The sequence below is a fragment of the Hemitrygon akajei genome, chromosome 3, assembly GCF_048418815.1.
Source record: "Hemitrygon akajei chromosome 3, sHemAka1.3, whole genome shotgun sequence".
Taxonomy (NCBI): Eukaryota; Metazoa; Chordata; class Chondrichthyes; order Myliobatiformes; family Dasyatidae; genus Hemitrygon; species Hemitrygon akajei.
In genome coordinates, this window is record NC_133126.1 from 48,405,154 (window position 1) to 48,426,989 (window position 21,836).

General features: G+C 38.3%; 1 protein-coding gene across 1 annotated transcript in view; it reads right to left on the reverse strand.

Annotated features, from left to right (window-relative positions):
- The window catches only part of map4k5 (mitogen-activated protein kinase kinase kinase kinase 5), a 135,188-nt gene that overhangs the window by 39,349 nt on the left and 74,003 nt on the right, over positions 1-21,836 (reverse strand). The window contains exons 9-15 of the mRNA XM_073039812.1: positions 21,571-21,702; positions 15,520-15,582; positions 13,258-13,339; positions 10,475-10,591; positions 9,219-9,297; positions 3,632-3,690; positions 2,483-2,544 (exon numbers count right to left, since the gene is read on the reverse strand). Of these exons, the coding sequence (XP_072895913.1) occupies positions 2,483-2,544; positions 3,632-3,690; positions 9,219-9,297; positions 10,475-10,591; positions 13,258-13,339; positions 15,520-15,582; positions 21,571-21,702 (594 nt within the window). The remainder of the gene's footprint in view (positions 1-2,482; positions 2,545-3,631; positions 3,691-9,218; positions 9,298-10,474; positions 10,592-13,257; positions 13,340-15,519; positions 15,583-21,570; positions 21,703-21,836) is intronic.

A 21,836-nucleotide genomic window follows, 5' to 3' on the forward strand; every position in this document is an offset into this window, starting at 1 on the left:
TAAGGAGGATTTGCTTTGAAGACTATTATAGAACAGCAAAGCTGCGTAGTCTGGTCTGTTGGTGTGACCCTAATTATGAGGCAAAGTGGAAGGATTTAGAACAAAGTCTAATAAATATCCCTCTCCAATCTTTACTGGGTGATAAAACACTCCCAAAGAAGCATTTAAATAAGCTAAGTGGACAACAGTCCCTCTAAACATCTGGTATAAAGAATTTAAAGACCCACAATTTTAAAGAAATGTAAGCATACTACGTTGGATGGCACATGACAAAGAATTCCTTCCAGCACAATTGGATGGTAGATTTACAAAATGGACAAGGGAATCACCTCATACTGTACAGAGTTCATGCAAAGAGTCAAATTAAAGATACAAATATGTCAAATGATGGATGACTGTTAATGTGTACATCATGGGTAGAAAATAATTCCATGACATATTCTATGTCAAGTAACTAGAGGTTGAAAGAAATTGGTAGCATCAGCCATGGTGTCAGGGATGGCTTATGGCAAATACTTTGCTGAGTGAAAAAGCTGCAGCTTCAGTAGCTAATCTATAGAATTAAGGAAATAATTTCAGCTGGTATTTCAGTGCAGTGCTCCACTGTCTTACAGAATACATTTTAAGCATTCTGTTTCTATTTCAGTTTTCTAGTATCCAAGTATTTTCTTTAAAAGTCAACTTACACAAAACTGATTTAAATGAAATTATTGTTGACATTCTTTTTAAAAGTAAATCAGATTTGAAGATCAGGTCTATGTTTTGTTGATTCATTAATGTAGTCAATGCTCTTAGGTGGCTAGCCTGTAAAAAAGGATCTAGAAAGGGAGATCCTTTAAAATAGACAATAGACAGTAGGTGCAGGAGTAGGCCATTCGACCCTTCTAGCCAGCACCACCATTCACTGTGATCATGGCTGATCATATACAATCAGTACCCCGTGCCTGCCCTCTCCCCATATCCCTTGACCCTGCTATCTACAAGAGCTCTATCTAACTCTCTCTTGAATGCATCCAGAGACTTGGCCTCCACTGCCTTCTGGGGCAGAGCATTCCACATATCCACCACTCTCTGCGTGAAAAAGTTTTTCCGCATCTCTGTTCTAAATGGCCTACCCTTTATTCTTAAACTGTGGCCTCTAGTTCTGGACTCACCCATCAGCAGGAACATGCTTCCTGCCTCCAGTGTGTCCAATCCCTTAATAATCTTATATGTCTCAATCAGATCCCCTCTCATCCTTCTAAATTCCAGTGTATACAAGCCCAGTCGCTCCAATCTTTCAACATATGACAGTCCCGCATATGACAGAATTAACCTTGTGAACCTATGCTGCACTCCCTCAATAGCAAGAATGTCCTTCCTCAAATTTGGAGACCAAAACTGCACACAATACTCCAGGTGGGGTCTCACCAGGGCCCTGTACAGCTGCAGAAGGACCTCTTTACTCCTATACTCAATTCCTCTTGTTATAAAGGCTAGCATGCCATTAGCTTTCTTCACTGCCTGCAGTACCTGCATGCTTGCTTTCATTGACTGATGTACAAGAACACGTAGATCTCGTTGTACTTCCCCTTTTCCTAACTTGACTCCATTTAGATAGTAATCTGCCTTCCTGTCCTTGTCACCAAAGTGGATAACCTCACATTTATCCACATTAAACTGCATCTGCCATACATTTGCCCACTCAGCCAACCTGTCCAAGTCACCCTGCATTCTCATAACATCCTCCTGACATTTCACACTGCCACCCAGCTTTGTGTCAGCGGCAAATTTGCTAATGTTACTTTTAATCCCTTCATCTAAATCATTAATGTATATTGTAAACAGCTGCGGTCCCAGCACCGAACCTTGCAGTACCCCACTGGTCACAGCCTGCCATTCTGAAAGGGACCTGTTAATCACTACTCTTTGTTTCCTGTCAGCCAGCCAATTTTCAATCCATGTCAGTACTCTGCCCCCAATATCATGTGCCCTAATTTTGCCCATTAATCTCCTATGTGGGATTTTATCAAAACTTTATCAAAAGCTTTCTGGAAGTCCAGGTATAAGCCCTATATTTAATAAGCACTATATTTAAAAAAAATTATATAAGTATAAAAATTTGCTCAGCAATTAATTTCCTGTAGTTGATACATGGATCTTATCCAAAAAGTAATGCCTTCTTTAGTAGACTTTCTACCATGCAATCATACAGTATTTGCAAGTTTAAACTATACAGTAAAATTGATACTATAACATTTTGTGATCTGACTTAAAATCCAGATGGATACAGTGAAAAGTCATGCACCAATTTTAAAATTTAAGTCATCGTCCTTGTATTGTGATCAATCACCCTTCAATTTCAAGTCTTATAGTCTACACCAACTAATTTAAGAAACAATTGGGAAATTTAGATCCCATTCCTTTACCACAACAAACACACACTATACAATTTTACAGATCATTTGTCCAAAGAATTGAGACATCCTTTATATTAACTTACTTATTTCCTCCATCTGCAAATGGGCTCCAAGATGACCCAAATCCTACGTCTTTGGTTACCTCCTGTTTAAAATATTTAGCAGTTTTATTAAAACTTCTTTCTTTTTATAGAAACAACATGAACACACTGAAGAGTCCCTTTTCCAAAGAAAGCACACATTTGACATTTTTAAGCTGCTTATTACATTTTTTGGCAAATTAATTAAATTGTGCAGTAGATAGCTTTAGATCCATTAAATTCAGTTTATGTCACCTATTTACAATGACGCCAATTGCTAAGAGTAAATTTGCATTACCAAGGCAAAATGGTACAACATCAAAAGGATCAAATTATGATCTTAAACTATTGTCTAATTTTTATTTTCAAGACTGATAAAGACAATTATTCTGGTTACCAAACATTGAGGAGGATGCAAATTTGCAGAAGAGGAGATTCACCAGGATGCTGCACAAATTGGAGAATTTTAGTTATAAAGGGAGGTTGCATAGGCTAGGCAGGTGTTCCTGGAGTAAAAGAGGCTGGTGGGTTACTTAATAGAAATATATAAGATTGTGGGAGAAACAGATATGGTAGAAAATCTATCTTCCCCCTCCCCCCACCCCAGTTAAGATATAACAATCAGAAAGAGCATAGGTTTCGGGCAAAAGGAAGGGAAGGGGTTTTAAGGGGATCAGAGGGGAAAGTGTTTTCTTTTAACAGAGTGGCTGATACCCAGAATATCTGACAAAGGTGGTGTAATCAGATACAGTTACTAATAGGCAAGACATCAAAGAATACAGTCCTAATGTAGGCAAATGAGATTAATGCAAATAGAAAAAAAGATCAGCATGAACATAGTGGGCTGAAGTGCCCATTTCTGGGTGCTCTATGACTCCAAAGGATTTCCTGGAAGGGGAAGTTTTGATAGTATACTTTCAGTGTGGGTGCAGAAAAGAATCAGTGAATATGTTATGCAAAGCTACAAAATATTATATCTTATTAACAAGAATACCATTGCTGAGCAATTTCTAAGAATCATCCAACAGTCTTGTGTAGCAAGTTGATTTGGTAAGAGCATACCCATGAGAGATCAAGAGATTTACTTGATTACTGAAATAATAAACAGATGAACTTAATTTGAGTAATTGAAAGATGAAATTCAGACCTTACCATTTCACAGTGAGCCTCAGTTTCCTTTCTCAAAGGAGGTTCAAACTGCATTTTGTCAACTGTAAAGATAATTTTTTAAAAGATAAAGATCAAATACTAATCTCACAAAATGCCAAATGTTTTATGATACCCGTCAGTATATTGAATGGAGAACATGGTTTATATACACAGCCAAGCACTGCAATATATTTATTCTCCAATGTCAAGAACACGTTATTGAATCAGATTGAATGTAAGACACCAGAATAAAGTCCCTCATTCCTCTTTTGCTCTATTTACTTTTCTAACTTAAGAGTAATTTTATGCCTTGCAATTTACAACTGCCACAAAACAAATTTCACAACATATGTCAGTAATAATAAAACTCATTCTGAAGTTTGTAGATGGTACTAATAGTAAAGAAGAGTATTGAGAATGGCAGTGGGATCTTTATCGGTTGGGTAGGTGAGCTGAGAAACGGCAAATGGGAATTAATATAGATAAGTGAAAAGTTTGGAAGTACACTTTGGAAGAACAAATCCAGGTAGAAACTTTACATTGAATGGAATAGCCCTGGGATAATGTTGTACAACAAAGGGATCTTGGAGTACAGGTGCATAATTTCCTTAAAATGGAAGCACAGTTTGTACGACCAGTGAAGAAGATACTTAGCATGCTAATCTTCATCAGGCAGGACATTAAATACAGAAGTAGGAGGTTACGTTACAATTGAAAAAGGCATTGGTGAAGTTACACTTGGGATATTGTGTTCAAGAAGACGGAGTTCAATCTGCAAAAGTGTGATGCAATACACTTTGGAAGGACACAGCAAAAAACAGAGCACAAAGTTAATGGTAGGATTCCTAGCAGTTCAATCTGTAGATCCCTCAAAGTTGTTGCACAAGTTGATAGGATGGTTAAGGTGTACGTGTGGTTGCCTTCACTAGTCAGGGAATTGAGTTCAAGAGTTAATGTTGCAGCTCTATAAAACCCTGGTTAGACCACACTTGGAATATTGTGCTCGGTTCTTGTTACTCATTATAGGAAGGCGCGTGGCCTAGTGGGCAAGGCATCAGACTAGTAACCTGAAGGTTACTGGTTCGAGCCTCAGCTGAGGCAGTGTGTTTGTGTCCTTGAGCAAGGCACTTAACAACACATTGCTCTGCGACGTCACCGGTGCCAAGCTTGGACAACTGCCGGTCTCCCATACAACCCTGCCCAGGCCTGCGCCCTGGAAACTTTAGAGAGGATACAGAGGAAATTTACCAGGAAGTTGCTTGGATTAGAGAATATATCTTAGGAGGAAAGGTTGAGCAAGCTAGTAATTTTCTCTTTGGAGCAACACAGGATGAGGGATGACTTGATAGAGGTCTATACATTAAGAGGCATGGATGTAGTAAAGAGCTATCAGGGCAGTATGGCTAAAAAGAGAGGACATACTTTTAAAGTGACTAGCCAAAAGTATAGGGGGATGTCAAAGGTGGGTCTTTTATTAGACACAGAATGGTGGGTGCATGGAACGTACTGCCAGGGGTGGTGGCAGAGGCAGATGCATTAGAGTCATTTAAGAGACTCTATAGGCTTGAATGTCATTACCTCCTAAAAATAAAATATAAATGACAAAGTTTTACTCCCAGATGAGCTCAATGTCTTTTATGCTCACTTTGATCAACAGAACAAAGCAAGCCCACATAAACCCACTGACTCAGTGATCTCAGTCTCTGAGGCCGATGTGAGAGCATCTTTCAGGAGGGCAATTTCACAGAAGGCATTTGGCCCAGATGGTGGACCTGGCCTAGTACTGAAGACCTGTGCTAATCATCTGGCTGCAGTACTTATGGATATCTTCAACTTCTCGCTTCAGCAATCCGGGATGCCCACCTGCTTCAAGCAGACATCACTTATACTGGTGTCCAAAAAGTATATGGTAATCTGCCTGAAAGAGTATCACCCAGTAGCACTTATATTCACTTTGATAAAGTGCTTTGTAAGATTGGTCAAGAAGCTTATTAACTCCTGCCTGAGTAGTAACCTGCATCGTCTTTAATTTACCTACTGCCACAACAGGTCAACAGCATATGCCATTTCATTGGCACTTCCCTCAGCTCTAGAACATCTGGACAATGAAGATCATGATGCTCTTTATTGACTATAGTTCAGCATTCAACAGTATCCTCCTCTCAAAACTCATCAATAAGCTCCTACACCTGGGCTTCAATACCCCCTTGTGCAACTAGATCATTTTCCTCACTGGCAGAACGCAATTAGTATGGATTGGTGACAATATATCTCCACACTCACCATCAGTGCAGGTGCACCACAAGGCTGTGTGCTTAGCCCCCTGCTTTACTCACTTCACTTATAATTGTGCAGCTCCAATATCACATTTTAGTTTGTTGATGACCTCACGTTTACTGGCCAAATCAAAGGTGATTACAAATTGGCATAAAGGAGAGAAATTGAAACAAAATCCTCTCAAAGTCAGCAAAATCAAACAGCTGATTGAGGAGGAAGAGGCCAAAAGTCTATGAGCCAGTTCTTATTAGGGAAAAACAGATTTGGAGAAGGTCAGTAGCTCTAAATTCCTTGATGTTATCATATCAGAGTTTCTGACCCAGAACCAGCACATAAATGCCATCACAAAGGCAGCACAACTGCACCTCTGCTTCCTTAGGAGTTTGCTTAGATTCAGCAAGTCACCAAATATTTTGACAAACTTCTGTACATGCACAGTGGAGAGTGTCCTAACTGGTGTTTCCATTCTAGGCCATGATACAACCAGTGCCCAGGAATGAAAAAGACTACAGGAAGTGACAGATACAGCCCAGTTCATCAGGGGCAAGGTTCCCTACACTATTGACCACAATCAAATGGAGAGCTACCAGAAGAAAGCAACATGCATAATTAAAGGCCTCCACCATCCAAGACCATACTCTGTTCTCACTACTACCAGCGGGTAGGAGGCTTAAGGTCCCACACTGTCAGATCCAAGAACAGTTACTACCCCACAACCATCAGGTTTCTGAACCAGATAAATTCATCCACCAATTGTGTATCGAGTCTATGACCTACAGACTCTCAAGGATTCTTTCAGCACATGTTCTCAGTATCATTTTTTACTGGCAGAATTTGGTTTCTTTTTGCATATGACTGTCAGTCATCATACATAGTTTCTCATAAATCTGATTTATTTCTTAATTATCCTGTAAATGCCTGCAAAAAAATGAATCTCACAAGGTATATGGTAACTTATATGAACTTTGATACTACCTTTATTTTGAAAATGGAACAGTCCTGCCAAAGGGGTTCGGCCTGAAACATCGACTATACTCTTTTCCATAGCTGCTGCCTGGCCTGCTGAGTTCCTCCAGCATTTTGTGTGTGTTGCTTTTTTAACTGAATTGTGTAATAGGTTGACTAATTCATTTTACTTTGTTATTTCAATAAAATATTCAATGCCGCCACATGATTTGGAAGCAATTGCACTCATTTTAAGATAAACATGACATAAAGCGCAACAAATTAAGAACAATTCTAAACAACAAATTATTCCTTATTCTTCACTGCAAAATAATTTGGCTATTTTTCTAAAATGGGATGTCAATAAATCTTATTAATCCAAAGGTCAATTTTCAAAACTGTGTGATCAATTTGAAAGATAACCCACTTCAATGTGAAATCACAGCCAGTGAACAGATAATTATTTGTTTTGCACTTCTGCACTTCTTGTGTGCCAAGACCAGAAAATTCACCCTATAAATTCTCAGGTAGTTCTAATCAACACGTTGTACAAAATCTCATTAAACCTGTGGATAAAATAAATTCTAACAGAAATTATTAATGAAAATCAAATATTTGTTTTACACTATCAAAACATTCCAAAATTTAGGTACAAAACTGTACATTTAAATAACAGAATAACAGGGATGTGGGCCTATCCTAGACAAATTGTACTAGCTCATGTAGGCAACCTGGTTGGCATGGACAAGTTCGGCAGAAGGACCTGGTTCCATGCAGCACAACTCAGTAACAGCTAAATTAACAACAGAAATGGCACTGATATACATAAAGTTCAAGTTACGCAAAGTAACACAATGAAAAGTGAACAAAATATAGTATTTCAAAGTTGGTAGAAAACTGCAACATGATTTAAAAGTTAGTGTGTCTCATCAGGAAATACTGTGTTAGCATTTCTTCAGCTGCTTTAATTCATTTGAGAATTGAAGTCCTGGGCTGCACTTTTTTTTGCTATTGAGGGGTCCATATACCCCAAGCTGGGTACCCCTGCTCTAATTGGGTCTTCCATCAGTGACAAGGATGAAACAAATTTGCTTTTTCATTAAATTTCAAAATTTTATTCAATTCAAAGATATTGGTGCCATTAGTTTCAAAGGGATAACTCCAATTTTTTTCAACAATTCTAAAATAAAGGAAATGGAGCAAGAATGTTATTTGTTTATAGTTGCTACAGCCAGCAATATTCATGTTATTATAATGGCAATGATATTTGCATCCACTTGCATGCATTGGGTTTTAACTAAGACACACACACAGACACACGCAAAGTATTCCATGAATATTACACGTATGAATATGGTGTTAAAATTATGTAATTTGTTAGTAATATACACAGTAAAAATAAAAACTACATTAAATAAGATTTTCTAAGTAGGTATGTACCTAACTGTGAAATTTAATTGATTGCGATGTTAAAGTGCTTCAGGATACACTGCATGTCCTCCTTTAAACTCTGATGTGAACATATATAGATTTTTTAAAAATCTTCAACTTTGGAGCAACCAGTATAAATAATGAGATTCCCGGATGGCATGTTGACTAGGGTGACGAGGTCCTACAAAGTGAGTTCAGAGAGTAAGGTGCTAGTTTAAAGGACAGGACTTCCAGGGTTATGATCTCAGGATTGACATGGATAGCGTATCCACGTCAACATATTAAGTACCTGACTGGAAGCCCGAGGACAGCATATTTGTCATATTCACCAGGAACGTACTAGATCCCTCTTTGCAAATCTCATTCACTTAAAGGACACTGCAAACCAACATCAGTTTCCTTTCCTAGGCCAATATCTCCAGTATTCAGGCTCTGGCACTCAGTCAAACATATTAGCCATGTTGATAACATGCCCAACACCAGGCTATCAAAGCAGACATTCCACTCTGACCTCCATCAAGGGACAACATTACCAGGCCTCTGGAAGAAATCAAACATACTATGGACTCCCAGGAATCACAGACCCATGACCGCTCAAACTGAAGCAGCCTTCGGAATGGTATTGAGAACCTGGAAGCTACATATCAGGAGCCTATGAGGAGTGATCCACCTCAAACCACCCAGCCATCATCTGCTCCATCTATGGGAGTCTATGGTTCCTACATTGAACTTCAAACCTCACAAAACAATTCAGGAAGTAAGTCATCAATTCCAAGATACTAGCAAGAACATTTTCAGAGATAATGACTTCACTGTAATGCAGAGTAGTACTGATACTGACTACCTTTTTTATTGTTAAACTCCTTTGAAAAAATCTCTTGCCATCATGCACTGACGGTTTTGTAGCAAAAATATTCCATAGACAGCAAATACTTACAGTTGATCTCCGATTGTGTCCTTTCTGCTCTTGTATTCTTGTTAATGGAGCGAATTGTATGAGGCACAGCAGAGAGGGGCTATAAAATAGCAGGGGAAAAAAGGGGAGACAAATGTAGGGTTCTCAGTAATATTAACTGTAATGCTAACTGCTAATCATAAAATGGCTTCTCTGAAGTGTTATAATGAAATGGCTTCTCTGTAATGTTAACTATGAGGTAATGTCTTCTGTAGCTGAAATGTTCGGGTTATAACTATTGATAATGGGGAGACTAACCAATATGAGTCTTGTTATTCTATCTGTATGGGTGGGAACTGGGGTTGATGCGTGGGAAGTTCGGCGAGGAGAAGCGAAGAGGGAAGCGCTCTGGTCGGCCACCGTGGTTGATCCCAATCCGAGGTTGTGGAGTTCGAAGGAAATCGAATGGTGGACCAAGGATATTGCATGAGCTCCAACGTGTGCACAAACTGTATAATTTCTATTCTTGGCGCCTTTTTATTTTATATTTTTGTTTCTTTACTAACCCCAATAGTCACAGTAAAATTTATAAAGTGTAATCATTTAAATGTACATTGTGTACTGACTGATATTTTACGTTGCGGGTTGTGTCAGGGTGCATACACAGCAAACGTCAGATACAGCTTGGCGGGCAGACAGCAGTTTCCCCTAGACAAACATGGGTTGATAGAGCTGAATATTTTTATAAACAAAATTACTTTAGAAATGAAACTAAGCTCATTGCCAGCAACAAATCTTTAGCCCACATAACGTCTCAACAGATAAAAAAATTCAATGTCTGAGGCAACTGAAAAGGTCCAAAACAAAGGTCTGCTAAATGGCTAATTTTTGTGTTGTATTAGTCTATCCAACCTCAGTAACTGCTGCAGGGCTTGAACTGAATTGTCCTGAATTCTTGATAAGACTCATAGTGATTCAGCTCTTTTAATAGTATGGGAAAAGGTGGCATATTTTATGCAGTAAATGGTAAATAAACAGACAAGTTGAAATTTCAAGTTTGGACTAGACTCATTTTGGGTGTAGACAGTTATGGCATTTGAACAAAGCTTGATTTCATTCTCTGCTTTGTACTTTACTCTTATCCTTGAATTTCTCTTCCAGTGAAATTAATAGACATCTGGATACTTTTGATTTTATATTCAACCTACATATAATCAGCCCACTTGAATCTGAAGTGCTTGGGAGGAGATCAACCCAATTTACAAAAGGTGAAATATTCCACAACTAATGTATCATACCTCAAGATCATCATCATCCGCCTCATTGAAAAGATGGTGATTTTCAGGATTATTGACTTTGTCCAATAAATCTACTGCCAGTGATCTGAATAAAGTTGATTGTGTTAAAAATGAATGCTGAAAAAAAAGACCATAAATGGAATTTTAAATTTTCAAAACTGTATATCAAACAAATATTGGAAGGTATACAAATATGCATTTTATAATGAAGACTGATTTTTTAATTATTTTAGTATGCAAAATGCTTTTGCTAAAATTTACAACAATTTGAATACTGCAAAAAAAAAATACCCATAAAGTTTCCAATCTGTTTGCACAGAAAAGTAACTACATCGCAGTAGATCAGTAATCTATTTGCCCATCCTATCTCAAAGTTATTTACACTCTGAAATACTTTTAAGACAAAAATATGAAAGCCAAATTCAAGTTTTCAGATGCATATTTCTACTAAGCGCTACTTAATTAAAACCAACAATAAAAGGTGTACTTCTACTCTATTTCCAGCTTTCAATCTCTTTTCTACTCTCCTTATTACTTTGTATGATATGGATCAGCTGAAGAGTCTGGGGAGGGGGAGCAAGGGTGAGACATTAGGACAACTGAAAAATTGTCAAGACCATGCCTGGAGCAATATTGCCAAATGCTATTCTGATCTTCACATTATGAGGAGGAAGTGATGCATTGAAAATTCACCAGAACAGTGTTGGGATTGCAGCATTTTTGGAGTGATTGGTCAGGCTGAGTTTATTTTCCCTAGAATGGAGGAGGCTGACAAGAAATCTGCAGAAGTACAAGTGGGTAGATTGCATCATCCTAAATGCCTCCTAAGTGCATCTTCTGATGACAATATTTGTAGTTCCAGAGCAAAATATCCTATCATCTTGCCCAAAGGAAATATGGCTAAGCAGCTAATAACTTAATAGCACATACAATATATGATGGCAAGATGGTGCAGGTGAACCACGGGCTGCAGGCTGCATGCCATACTTTTAAATATACCTTTTAAATTACTCTTACTGCAAGCTGTGCCATACAATTTCCCCTTAACAATGTACTACAGATTTCACCATCTTCTAAATGACTCAGCAGACTTAATGCTTAAGCATGCCGGTATGGCACCTTTACGCAGATGAAGGTTCATCACCATGGCTGGAAGCCAGGCAGAAAGGGGTCTCCAAGCCAGTTTGAAACACAGAGTAATGAGACCCCCTCTACCCACCATCTGGTTAGCAAATATGTAGTTGCTGGAGAACAAAATTGGAAGATCTGAGGGTAAAATTGGTGTATCAAGGCAAACAAGAGACTGATGTGTTCTGTGTTTTACCAAGACAGAGATTATTCCAGGACACTGGATACAATGATCAGACCTGAAGGCTTCTTGATACAAACGATTGACCAAACTGCTGATTCAGAAAAGGCAAAAGATGGAGATATAGGTTTCATGATAAACTCCCTGTGGTAGTAATTCTGTTGAACTTGTGTTCCCCTGAACTTAAACACCTAACGATGAAATGCCATCCGCACTACTTACCAAGGGTGTTCTCATCCGTGAACTTGGCTGCAGTTTAAATACCAGCGGCTGACTATAATCTATCAACTGCTTGAGATACTGCATGACGCCATCACAAAACAAGAAACAGTCCATCCCAGTGGACTATATCATCGTGGAGTTTGCTTAGCCCCCTGCTCTACTTGCTTTACATTTATGACTAACATGGCTAAGCACAGCTCCAATGGCATATTCAATCAAGTTTGCTGATGGCACCACTGCCGTAGCCCAAATCAAAGGTGGTGACAAATCAGTGGAGTGGAACTGCAATAACCACCTCTTACTCAATGTCAACAAGATGAAGGAGCTGATTTCTTGACTTCAGGAGGAGGAAATCAGAGGTCCATGAGGTAGTCCTCAGAGGGATCAGAAGTGGAGAGGGCCAGCAACTTTAAAGTCCTCCGTGTTATCATTTCAGAGGATCTGTCCTGGGCCTAGCACGCAAGTATCTTCTTATAAATTACAAAGAAAACACAGCAGGACCTCTACTTCCTTAGGAGCTTACAAAGATTTGGCATGACAACTAAAACCCTGACAAACCTCTATAGATTTGTGGTGCAGAGTATATTGACTGGCTGCATCACAGCCTGGTAAGAAACACCAACGTCCTTGAATGGAAAACCCGACAAAAAGTAGTGTAAAGCCCTACTATCATGGAGCATATCTACATGGAGTGTTGATGCAGAAAGCAGCATCCATCAAGGATGCCCACCATCTAGGTCATGCCCTCTTCTCTCTGCTGCCATTAGGAAGCTGGTATAGGAGCCTCAGGACTCACACCACTAGGTTCAGGAACAATTAACACTTCTCAACCATCAGGTTCTTGAACCAAAAGGGATAACTTCATTCAACTTCACCTGCCTGTCACTGAAATGTTCCCATAGCCAACGGATTCACTTTCAAGGATCCTTCATTTCGTGTGCTCAATATTTATTGCTGGTTTGTTTGTTAATTAATTATTTGTATTTTCTTTTTGTATTTGTAGTTTGCCATCTCTTGCATCCTGTTGTATGCCCAGTTGGTGTCTTTCATTGATTCTATTATGGCTATTGGATTTATTGAATATGCCCGCAAAAAATTAATCTCAGGGTTGTACTTTGACAACAAGTTTACTTTGAACAATACAGAATTATTAAAATATGCATCTGTTCTACAATAAGTTGAATTTTATCCTTGAGGGTAGATAAAAAAATAGGTGAGCTGCTTTAAATGACATCAACTAAAATTTACTTACAGTCAGTAGTTTTTCAGCTGTTGGTCTCTTCTTTGGATTTTTTGTCAATGCTATTTTGAGAAAAGAATGGAATGTTGCAGTCCTGAAAGTAACATATTAAATTATTAGACTTTTAAAAATATAGATACTTTTAGTCTCATCAATTAATGTAACTATCACAGGGTTCTTTTTATGGCCTTAAACAGTAATTGTGTTAACCGTTCCTTCATAATTAAACTATAGTCAGAACAAATGCAAATATCATTATTTTATTGTTTATCTCTGATAAACAACTTAGCATAAAATCCTTCAAAGAAGAAGAAAGCCCTTAACTCTGAGTGGAGTCATTGGGACTCCGTCGTGACGGTGCTTTTTTAGCAGGCTTTCTTATTTTTATGAGGTTGAGATGCTAGCTCAACACTCAACCCAGCACAGATGGAAAGCGTGCAAGGCAGCCGGCTGGATTTGAACTCGGGAGCCTTTGCTGCGAAGTCCGGCGCTGATGCCACTACGCCACCAGCCCACCAAAATCCTTCAAAACTTAAAGATAAATATTTGCACCTTGAGAAAAATATACCACGTGCCACAAGTGAAACTGAAATGTTACAAGCTACATTTTTATATTAGTGCTATTCAATACCACTCTCACTTCCTTCTAAAAGTCTGGAAGATGAAAACCAATGCTGCTGCTACTTTTAAAATATTAAGTTGATGAAATGCATCATTTTAATTTCACCAGACTTACAGTTTACTATCACAGTAAGTTCTTACTATCTCTTTGGTTTCTCACAATTTCAAGTATGTAAACAAACTTTGAAACAACATTTATAAAGTGATGCACTAACACAACAATAACAAGGAAATACAGTATGTTCTGCAAGCTGAATTTAGACAAAGTTGGAAGAACTTAGACTATGCTCAGCAAATTTACCAACCACATCCAACTGTCAGTCAAATGAAATATAATGCTGAATGATATAATGTACACATGTACATTAATACAATAAAATTATGCTCATGTTGTATGTATTCTGGTAAACTCCGACCAAGCCCTGCATTTATTTAGTGACACAGGGCAGAGTAGGTCCTTTCCACCCTAGAAACACCCAACAAGCTGTATTGACCCTAACCTAATCATGGGACAACCTTACAATGACCAATTAACCTACTTGGTGTTGGGACTACGGGAGGAAACCAGAAAATCCCCACGCATTCCACAGGCAGGAAGTGCAGAGACACCTTACAGAACAGCACCAGAATGGAACTCCGAACTCTGGAATGCTCTGAGCTGTAATAGCTTCGTGCTATCCACTATGCTACCAAGGAACTTTGGTCATTAAAATAATTAAGACTTGGAAGCAGTCAGAAGAATAATTCCAAGTATGAATGTTTTAATTTTTGAGTGAAGACTTCCAATCTTAAAAAGGTTAAAACAGAGACTAATCTTTTAGGCAAGATACTACATATAAGAAAACTCCAAGATAAATTGCAAAAGTAGGGCAACTAGAGGCATTGGTCAAAGTAATAAAAGCAAATCTGAATGCAAAGAAATGATCCCATATTCACTGATTAGTAAAATTGGATTCCTGATGAGAGCGCAAAACTTAAAATAGGTAACATACACAGGAGAAAATTTGCAGATGCTGGAAATCCAAGCACCACGCACAAAATGCAGGAGGAACTCAGCAAGCCAGCCAGCATCTATGGAAAAGAGTATAGGTCCGAATAGTTTAACTATATTAACTAAAATGAGCTAAATGATAATGTTCCTTCATTTGTATTTATCATATGAATTAAGTTTAGAATGTTGTTACAACTGGTACCATACAAGGTTAATACCCTGCCCTTATGAGATCAGCCATCCACCCATTCCTTTCCCTTTCCAGAAGGACAATCTCATACCTCTCACAAATAAATTTCATCCGACATCACCCTATCCAATTCAGTACCCGACCGTATCATTCTGTATCCTAAACCTATCCTACCCAATATTAAAATTACCAAGTTTCATGTCACTTGTAGACTTATTAATCAAACTCCTAAATTCATATTTAAGTTGCTAATGCACATTACAAACAATAAGGATTCCAGTACTAATCACTGTGGTATACTGCTAATCATAAAAGCAACTTCAGTTAGGTGAGCCCTCATTCCAAGAAACAATCTTTCTAGACCCCTCCGAGCAGTATATCCTCTCATAAACAAGATGATCTAAACCATATACAGTATTGCAGATGTGGCTTCACCAAAGCTTTATTTAACTATTAATAGAGGCATACTCACCATTTCATTTTATCTTTCAGCTTAGGGGGTTGAAATCCACTCTTAGTCATTAAAAACAAAGCCCTATGGTAGAAGCACAGTCACAATATTAAAATATAAAGTCAGTAGATTTGCACTGCATTACATTTAAAGGTAAATAAGTCAACTCATTTAGCACAATACTTATACTGTAAACCTCTTCCCAATTTAATAATCTCAGAATCAAAAAAGGTTTATTATCACCAGTATTTATTGTGAAATTTGTTAACTTAGCAGCAGCAATTCAATGCAATACATAATATAGAAGAAAAAAATACAAAATAATAATAAATAAATTAGTAGATCAATTTACAGTATACATATTGAATACATGAAAATTGTGCAAAAAACAGAAATAATATATACTGTATTAAAAAAGTGAGATAGTGTTCACTTGGTCAATATCCATTTAGGAAACGGATAGTGGAGGGGAAGAAGCTGTTCTTGAATCGCTGAGTGTGTGTCTTCAGGCTTCTGTACCTCCTACTTGATGGTAACAGTGAGAAAAAGGCATATCCTGGGTGCTGGAGGTCCTTAATAATGAACACTCTGAGACACCACTCCTTGAAGATGTCCTGGTACTTTGTAGTACCCAAGATGGAGCCAACTACATTTACAAACCTCTGCAACTTCTTTCAGTCCTGTGCAGTAGCCTCCCATACCAGACAGTGATGCAGCCTTTCAGAATGTTCTCCACGGTACTTTTATAGAATTTTTTGAGTGTATTTGTTGACATACCAGATCTCTTCAAACTCAATGAAGTATAGTCACCGTCTTGTCTTCTTTATAACTGCATTGATATGTTGGGACCAGGTTAAATCCTCAGAGATCTTGACACCCAGGAACTTGAAACTGCTCACTCTTACTTATGATCCCTCTATGAGGATTGGTACGTGTTCCTTTGTCTTACCCTTCCTGGTCCAAAATCAGCTCTTTCCTCTTACTGACATTGAGTGCAAGGTTGTTGCTGAGACACCACTCCATTAGTTGGCATATCTCGCTCCTGTACGTCCTCGTCTCTGTATGAGATTCTACCAACAAAGGTTGTATCACCAGCAAATTTGTAGACGGTATTTGAGCTATGCCTAGCCACACAGTTATGGGTATAGAGAGAGTAGAGCAGTGGGCTAAGCACACACCCCTGAAGTGCACCAGTGTTGACTGTCAGCAAGGAGGAGATGTTATCACCAATTCGCACAGACTGTGGTCTTCCAATTAGAAAGTCGAGGATCCAATTGCAGAGGGAAGTACAGAGGCCCAGGTTCTGTAACTTCTCAATCATTATTGTAGAAATGGTATTAAATGCTGAGCTGTAGTTGATGACATAGGTGTTTGTCTAAGGCTGTGTGAAGAGCCATTGAGATTGCATCTGCTGTTGACCTATTGTGGCAATAGGCAAATTGCAATGGGTCCAGGTCCTTGCTGAGGCAGGAGTTGAGGCTAGTCACGACCAACCTCTCAAAGCATTTCATCACTGTAGATGTGAGTGCTACCAGGTGATAGTCATTTAGGCAGCTCATATTATTCTTCTTAGGCACCAATATACTTGTTGCCTTTTTGAAGCAAGTGGGAACTTCCATCCAAAGCAGTGAGAGGTTGAAAATGTCCTTGAGTACTCACGCCAGTTGGTAGGCACAAGTTTTCAAAGCCTTACTAGGTACTCCATCAGGACCTTCCGCCTTGTGAGGGTTCACCTTCTTTAAAGACAGCCTAATATCGGCCTCTGAGACAGAGATCACTGAGTCATCAGGTGCAGCAGGGATCTTCACAGCTGTAGTTATATTCTCCCTTTTTCAAAGTGGGCATAGAAAGCATTGAGTTCATCTGGTAGTGAAGCATCGCTGCCATTCATGCTATTTGGTTTCGCTTTGTAGGATATAATGTCTTGCAACCCCTGCCAGAGTTGCCGTACAGCTGATGTTGTCTCCAAGCTCGTTCAAAATTGTCTCTTCACCCTTGAAATAGCCCTCTGTAAATCATACTTGGTTTTCTGTTACAGGACTGGGTTGGCAGACTTGAATGCTACAGCTCTAGCCTTCAGCAGACGACGTACCTACTTGTTCATCCACGGCTTTTGGTTTCGGAATGTACAGTAAGTCTTTGTAGGCACACACTCATCCACACAGGTTTTAATGAAATCAGTAACAAATGCATCTGTTAGCCTCGTCCCCTGTACTGCTCTATTTCCTTATGTGGACATCAAAGATCCATCACACGTGGCAACGATACACTTCAAACGTGCATAAAGGTATTCTTCCTAACATTTTGATCCGACTTAATTTTACTCTTTTGCTGAAGCAGGATGTAACTAAGAGTTAGATAAGGGAGATACAATGTGGCTAGTGCATTTAGAATTTTAGAAGGCTCAAACAAGAGCTCAAGTAAGAGATCATTACAGAAAATTAAATTATGGGGGATTGGGAATGGGTTGACAGACAGGAAACAGAGCAGGAATAAATGGGCACAAACATGAGATTCTGGAAATCTAGAGCAACACACACAAAATGCTGGAAGAATTCAGCAAGTCAGGCAGCATCTATGGAGGGAAATAAACTGTTGAAGTGTCAGGCTGAGAGCCGTCATCAGGAATAAATGGGTCTTTATCAGGGTGGCAGACATGGCATAGTGAGGTGCTACAGAATAAATGTTTTGGTTCCAAGTATTCACAATATTTATTCATGATTTGGATGAAGGACCTACATGTAACATCTTCAAGTTTGCAGACCAGATAAAGCTGCAGAGATTGCATGTGGGTGGTGATGTGAGATACGAGGAGGAAGCAAAATCACGAATGTGCTTTGGCAATTTTGATAAAGGTGCAAATGAAGGTGCACTAAGCTATGGACAAATGTAAAGTTATCCTCTGACTCCAAAAAATTATCTGAAAGCCATAGATTAAGAAAGAGGGAGATGCAACAAGATCTGGATATCCTTAGACATCAGATTCAAATTTCTTAGCCGTCTTTGTTAGAGATTTGATTATACAAGCCAAGATGTCTTGCTTCAGCTATACTGCACCTTAGTGAAACCCCAACCGAAGTTTTATGTGCAGCATCTGGTTACTCAAGAAAGGATGTTCTTGCTATGGAAAAGCTACAACAAAAGATTTACTACACTAATTACTAGATCTGGTATAATGTGACTGATACACAAGGAGACATTGGTTGAATTAGATCTATAGTTTTGCAAATTTAAAAGAATGAGAAGTGAAATCATAGAAAGCTATTTTAATAACATGAGGCAGATTAGATGCAGGGAGATTGCTCCCAATGGCTGGAGAGTCCAGAACCAAAGGACACAGAAGATGACAATTAGAACCAAGATCTGGAAAAATTCTTCACTTGAGGTTGCTGAACCTGTGGAATTTTCTTCCAAAGATAGTGTGGGTAAAGTCATTAAGTACATTAAAAAAGGACAAGGCAGATATAGTTCCTGATATTAAAAGGAACTGAGTGGTATGCAGGAACAGGGTACTGAAATAGATGATCAGCATTGATGGCACTAGAAACCCCTTTCCATCTGTTCCTGTTCCTTCAACATTCCCCTAATGGCTACTATTATCATCTTCCTTACATCAGATTCCATTAATGGTAGCTTTTGTGTAAATTATCACCCTACAAGCTGCCTCTACCTTAATTGTCCATTCCACCACTCCCTGCCTTCCCAACCTGGCTCTTCATGTTTACCTCCACATACTCTCATTTCCGAATTCCACCTCCTCTGCCTGTCAATCTATCTGTCATCCTTCACCTCTCTTCATTCCATCAGTTATCCACTGACCCTGTCTTGACTCTCCCCATCTCCTCTTTTTCCTAGCTATCTTCCCTCTCTACTGTTAATTCTAATGCAGTTCCAACCCAAAACATTGACAATTTCTTTCTCTCAGCAGATGCTGCCTGACCTGTTGAGTACCTCCAACACATTACTTATTTATCAAGGTTTCCGCATCTGCAGTCTCCTTTGTTTTTAATGTCTGGTTATTTCTTGTTACCATTTTCTACTTTATTACCCACATCGACAGCTCCAATATCAACAGCAGTCTCTGAACTCGCATTTTCAACATGTGCATAAATCAAGTCTGTACACTGTGGACAACATTACTTCTAATCTGCCAATCCAGAACATTTCTCACAATTTAGAGATTCTACTTCTGTTTTGTAACCAGCATTCAATCCACCTGGTCCCTAGCTGCTACAGCTACCCACATTCTTTAATTGTAAATTAAATACATTGAGATATTTCCCTGCAGTGTGGAGATATGGGATGTGCTGGATGTACACAAGCCTGTCCTTTCATTCCAAATCTGTATTTGCCACTAGATCCAAGGTGCAAAGGTATTAGATTGATGACTGAAATCAGTTAATTATAAGTGAATTGTATTATATCCTGTGAGTCAGCATTAAAATTATTTTTAATCTTAATTCATTATATACTTAGAAAAAGAAAACAAGTTATAATTAAAACAATTTGATTACTATTTTAACTATTAACTTTGGTTCAGTGATAGAACTCCCTCCCACTTCAGGTGATCAGTAGTTAATTCCAAGTCCAGGCATGGCGTCAATGCAGGCATGTCGTCCTGCCAATTGTGTAATCTTTTATATAAAATATGGACAATGGACATTTTACCACCATTTTATAGTTGTTATATTTTGTGCTTTCAACTGCTCTTTTCTTCTATTTTGTGTGGAGGGGAGCAGATTTGGGGTTGATGTTTTTTGTTATTATTTTGTGTAGGGAGAGGAGGATTTGGAGGCCGATGTTCTTGTTGTGTATTGTGTGGGGAGGGATTCGGTTTGCTGTTTTCTGAACTGACTTCCATGCATTTTCTTTGTTTCATCACTATCTGGAGAAGAAGAATCTCAGTTGTATACTGCATACATACTTTGATAATAAAGGAATCTTTGAAAACATCCATCAAAAATCCTTTAGTTATCAAAGACGGTTGCAGAATTCTCATGAAATCATTCAAACAGTAAAATGCTCTGTGCATATTGAGTAACATTTATCATTCAATCAAAACCAAAAGCAGATTTATATGTAGTAACTGCTGGGTCTAATTAACACAAAAACTATCCATGAAAAAGCTGAGGTCGAGGTAACGGAGATTGTAATACACCTTATAAAAGAATACTAATTGTTGTTCCACAGCATGTCTGAGTTTCATTGGTAAAGTTTGGAAGGTGTGAGTCAGCAAGTGTTAGCAAATTGTAGTTACCAGCAATTAAAAAGACTCAAGAGTGAGGCTTGAACAGAGCAATCACCTAAAATTTGTCTTGTCTCAAACATAACGGAGATCATGTTCTTAGCAGTGAATGTAGGTTGCTAAACTGAGTGTGCAAATATATTCTGTTTCACATATGGACTCTGTATAAAAGAAAAATGGTGAAAAGACAGTTGTTCATTATCTTGCATGGGAAGAGGGAGTTTTGGGGTTGGTTCCCATAAGCTTTGAGGGAAAAATACAAAATGCATGGGTGATAGCAATGTATAGAGCTAGTAGGAATGCCTAAACATGATTTATTACATGCAAAACAAATTGGGTTAGTTGAAGGATGAGAGTTAAAGTGATGAAAAAGGGATAGACAAAGTTGAGGGAAGGGGAAATCCCAAGATAATTTAGTTGGCAGAACTTTGGAGAATCAAAGTTATTTAGCCACTGTTAGACTGTTGGTGGTAACTTATTTTATATTCTTTGTACTTCTCTTCTAATATTTATATCTGTGCACTTATAATGCTGCTGCAATACTGCAATTCCCTTTGGTATCAATAAAGTTACGTATCTATCTAATGTCTCTACTTTCCTAAAATATCTTGCTATAATTTTTGAATATGAAAAAGCAGGAAAATCAGTAACATGAAATATAATTAAACCCGATATAATGTACATTTATGGAGGATATCTATACTTATTTGCTACAGAGCATAAATAACATTATTAACATCAATGTGGCTTTAAATTCTTCAGGCTTTTTCCATCACCAAGTGCAAAAGAGAACTTGTCAACTTCAGAGTTAAAAAAAAACATAATACCTCATAGGATGCAAATCAAACATTGGAGGCTGCAGTTCAGCCAGTTCAATAGCTGTGATTCCAACTGCCCAGATATCACATAGCTGATTGTATCCACCATTTTTCTCTACTGCAGCAACCTCTGGAGCCATCCTATAAACAAATATTTGCTTCAAACTCAATGAAACACACTTTCAAGAGCATAATTAACTTGTAGCTAAATGTTAAGTTATTAAGTTAGTTTTAAAAATACATGTGTCTGTTGAAATAAAATTGCAAAAGGTACA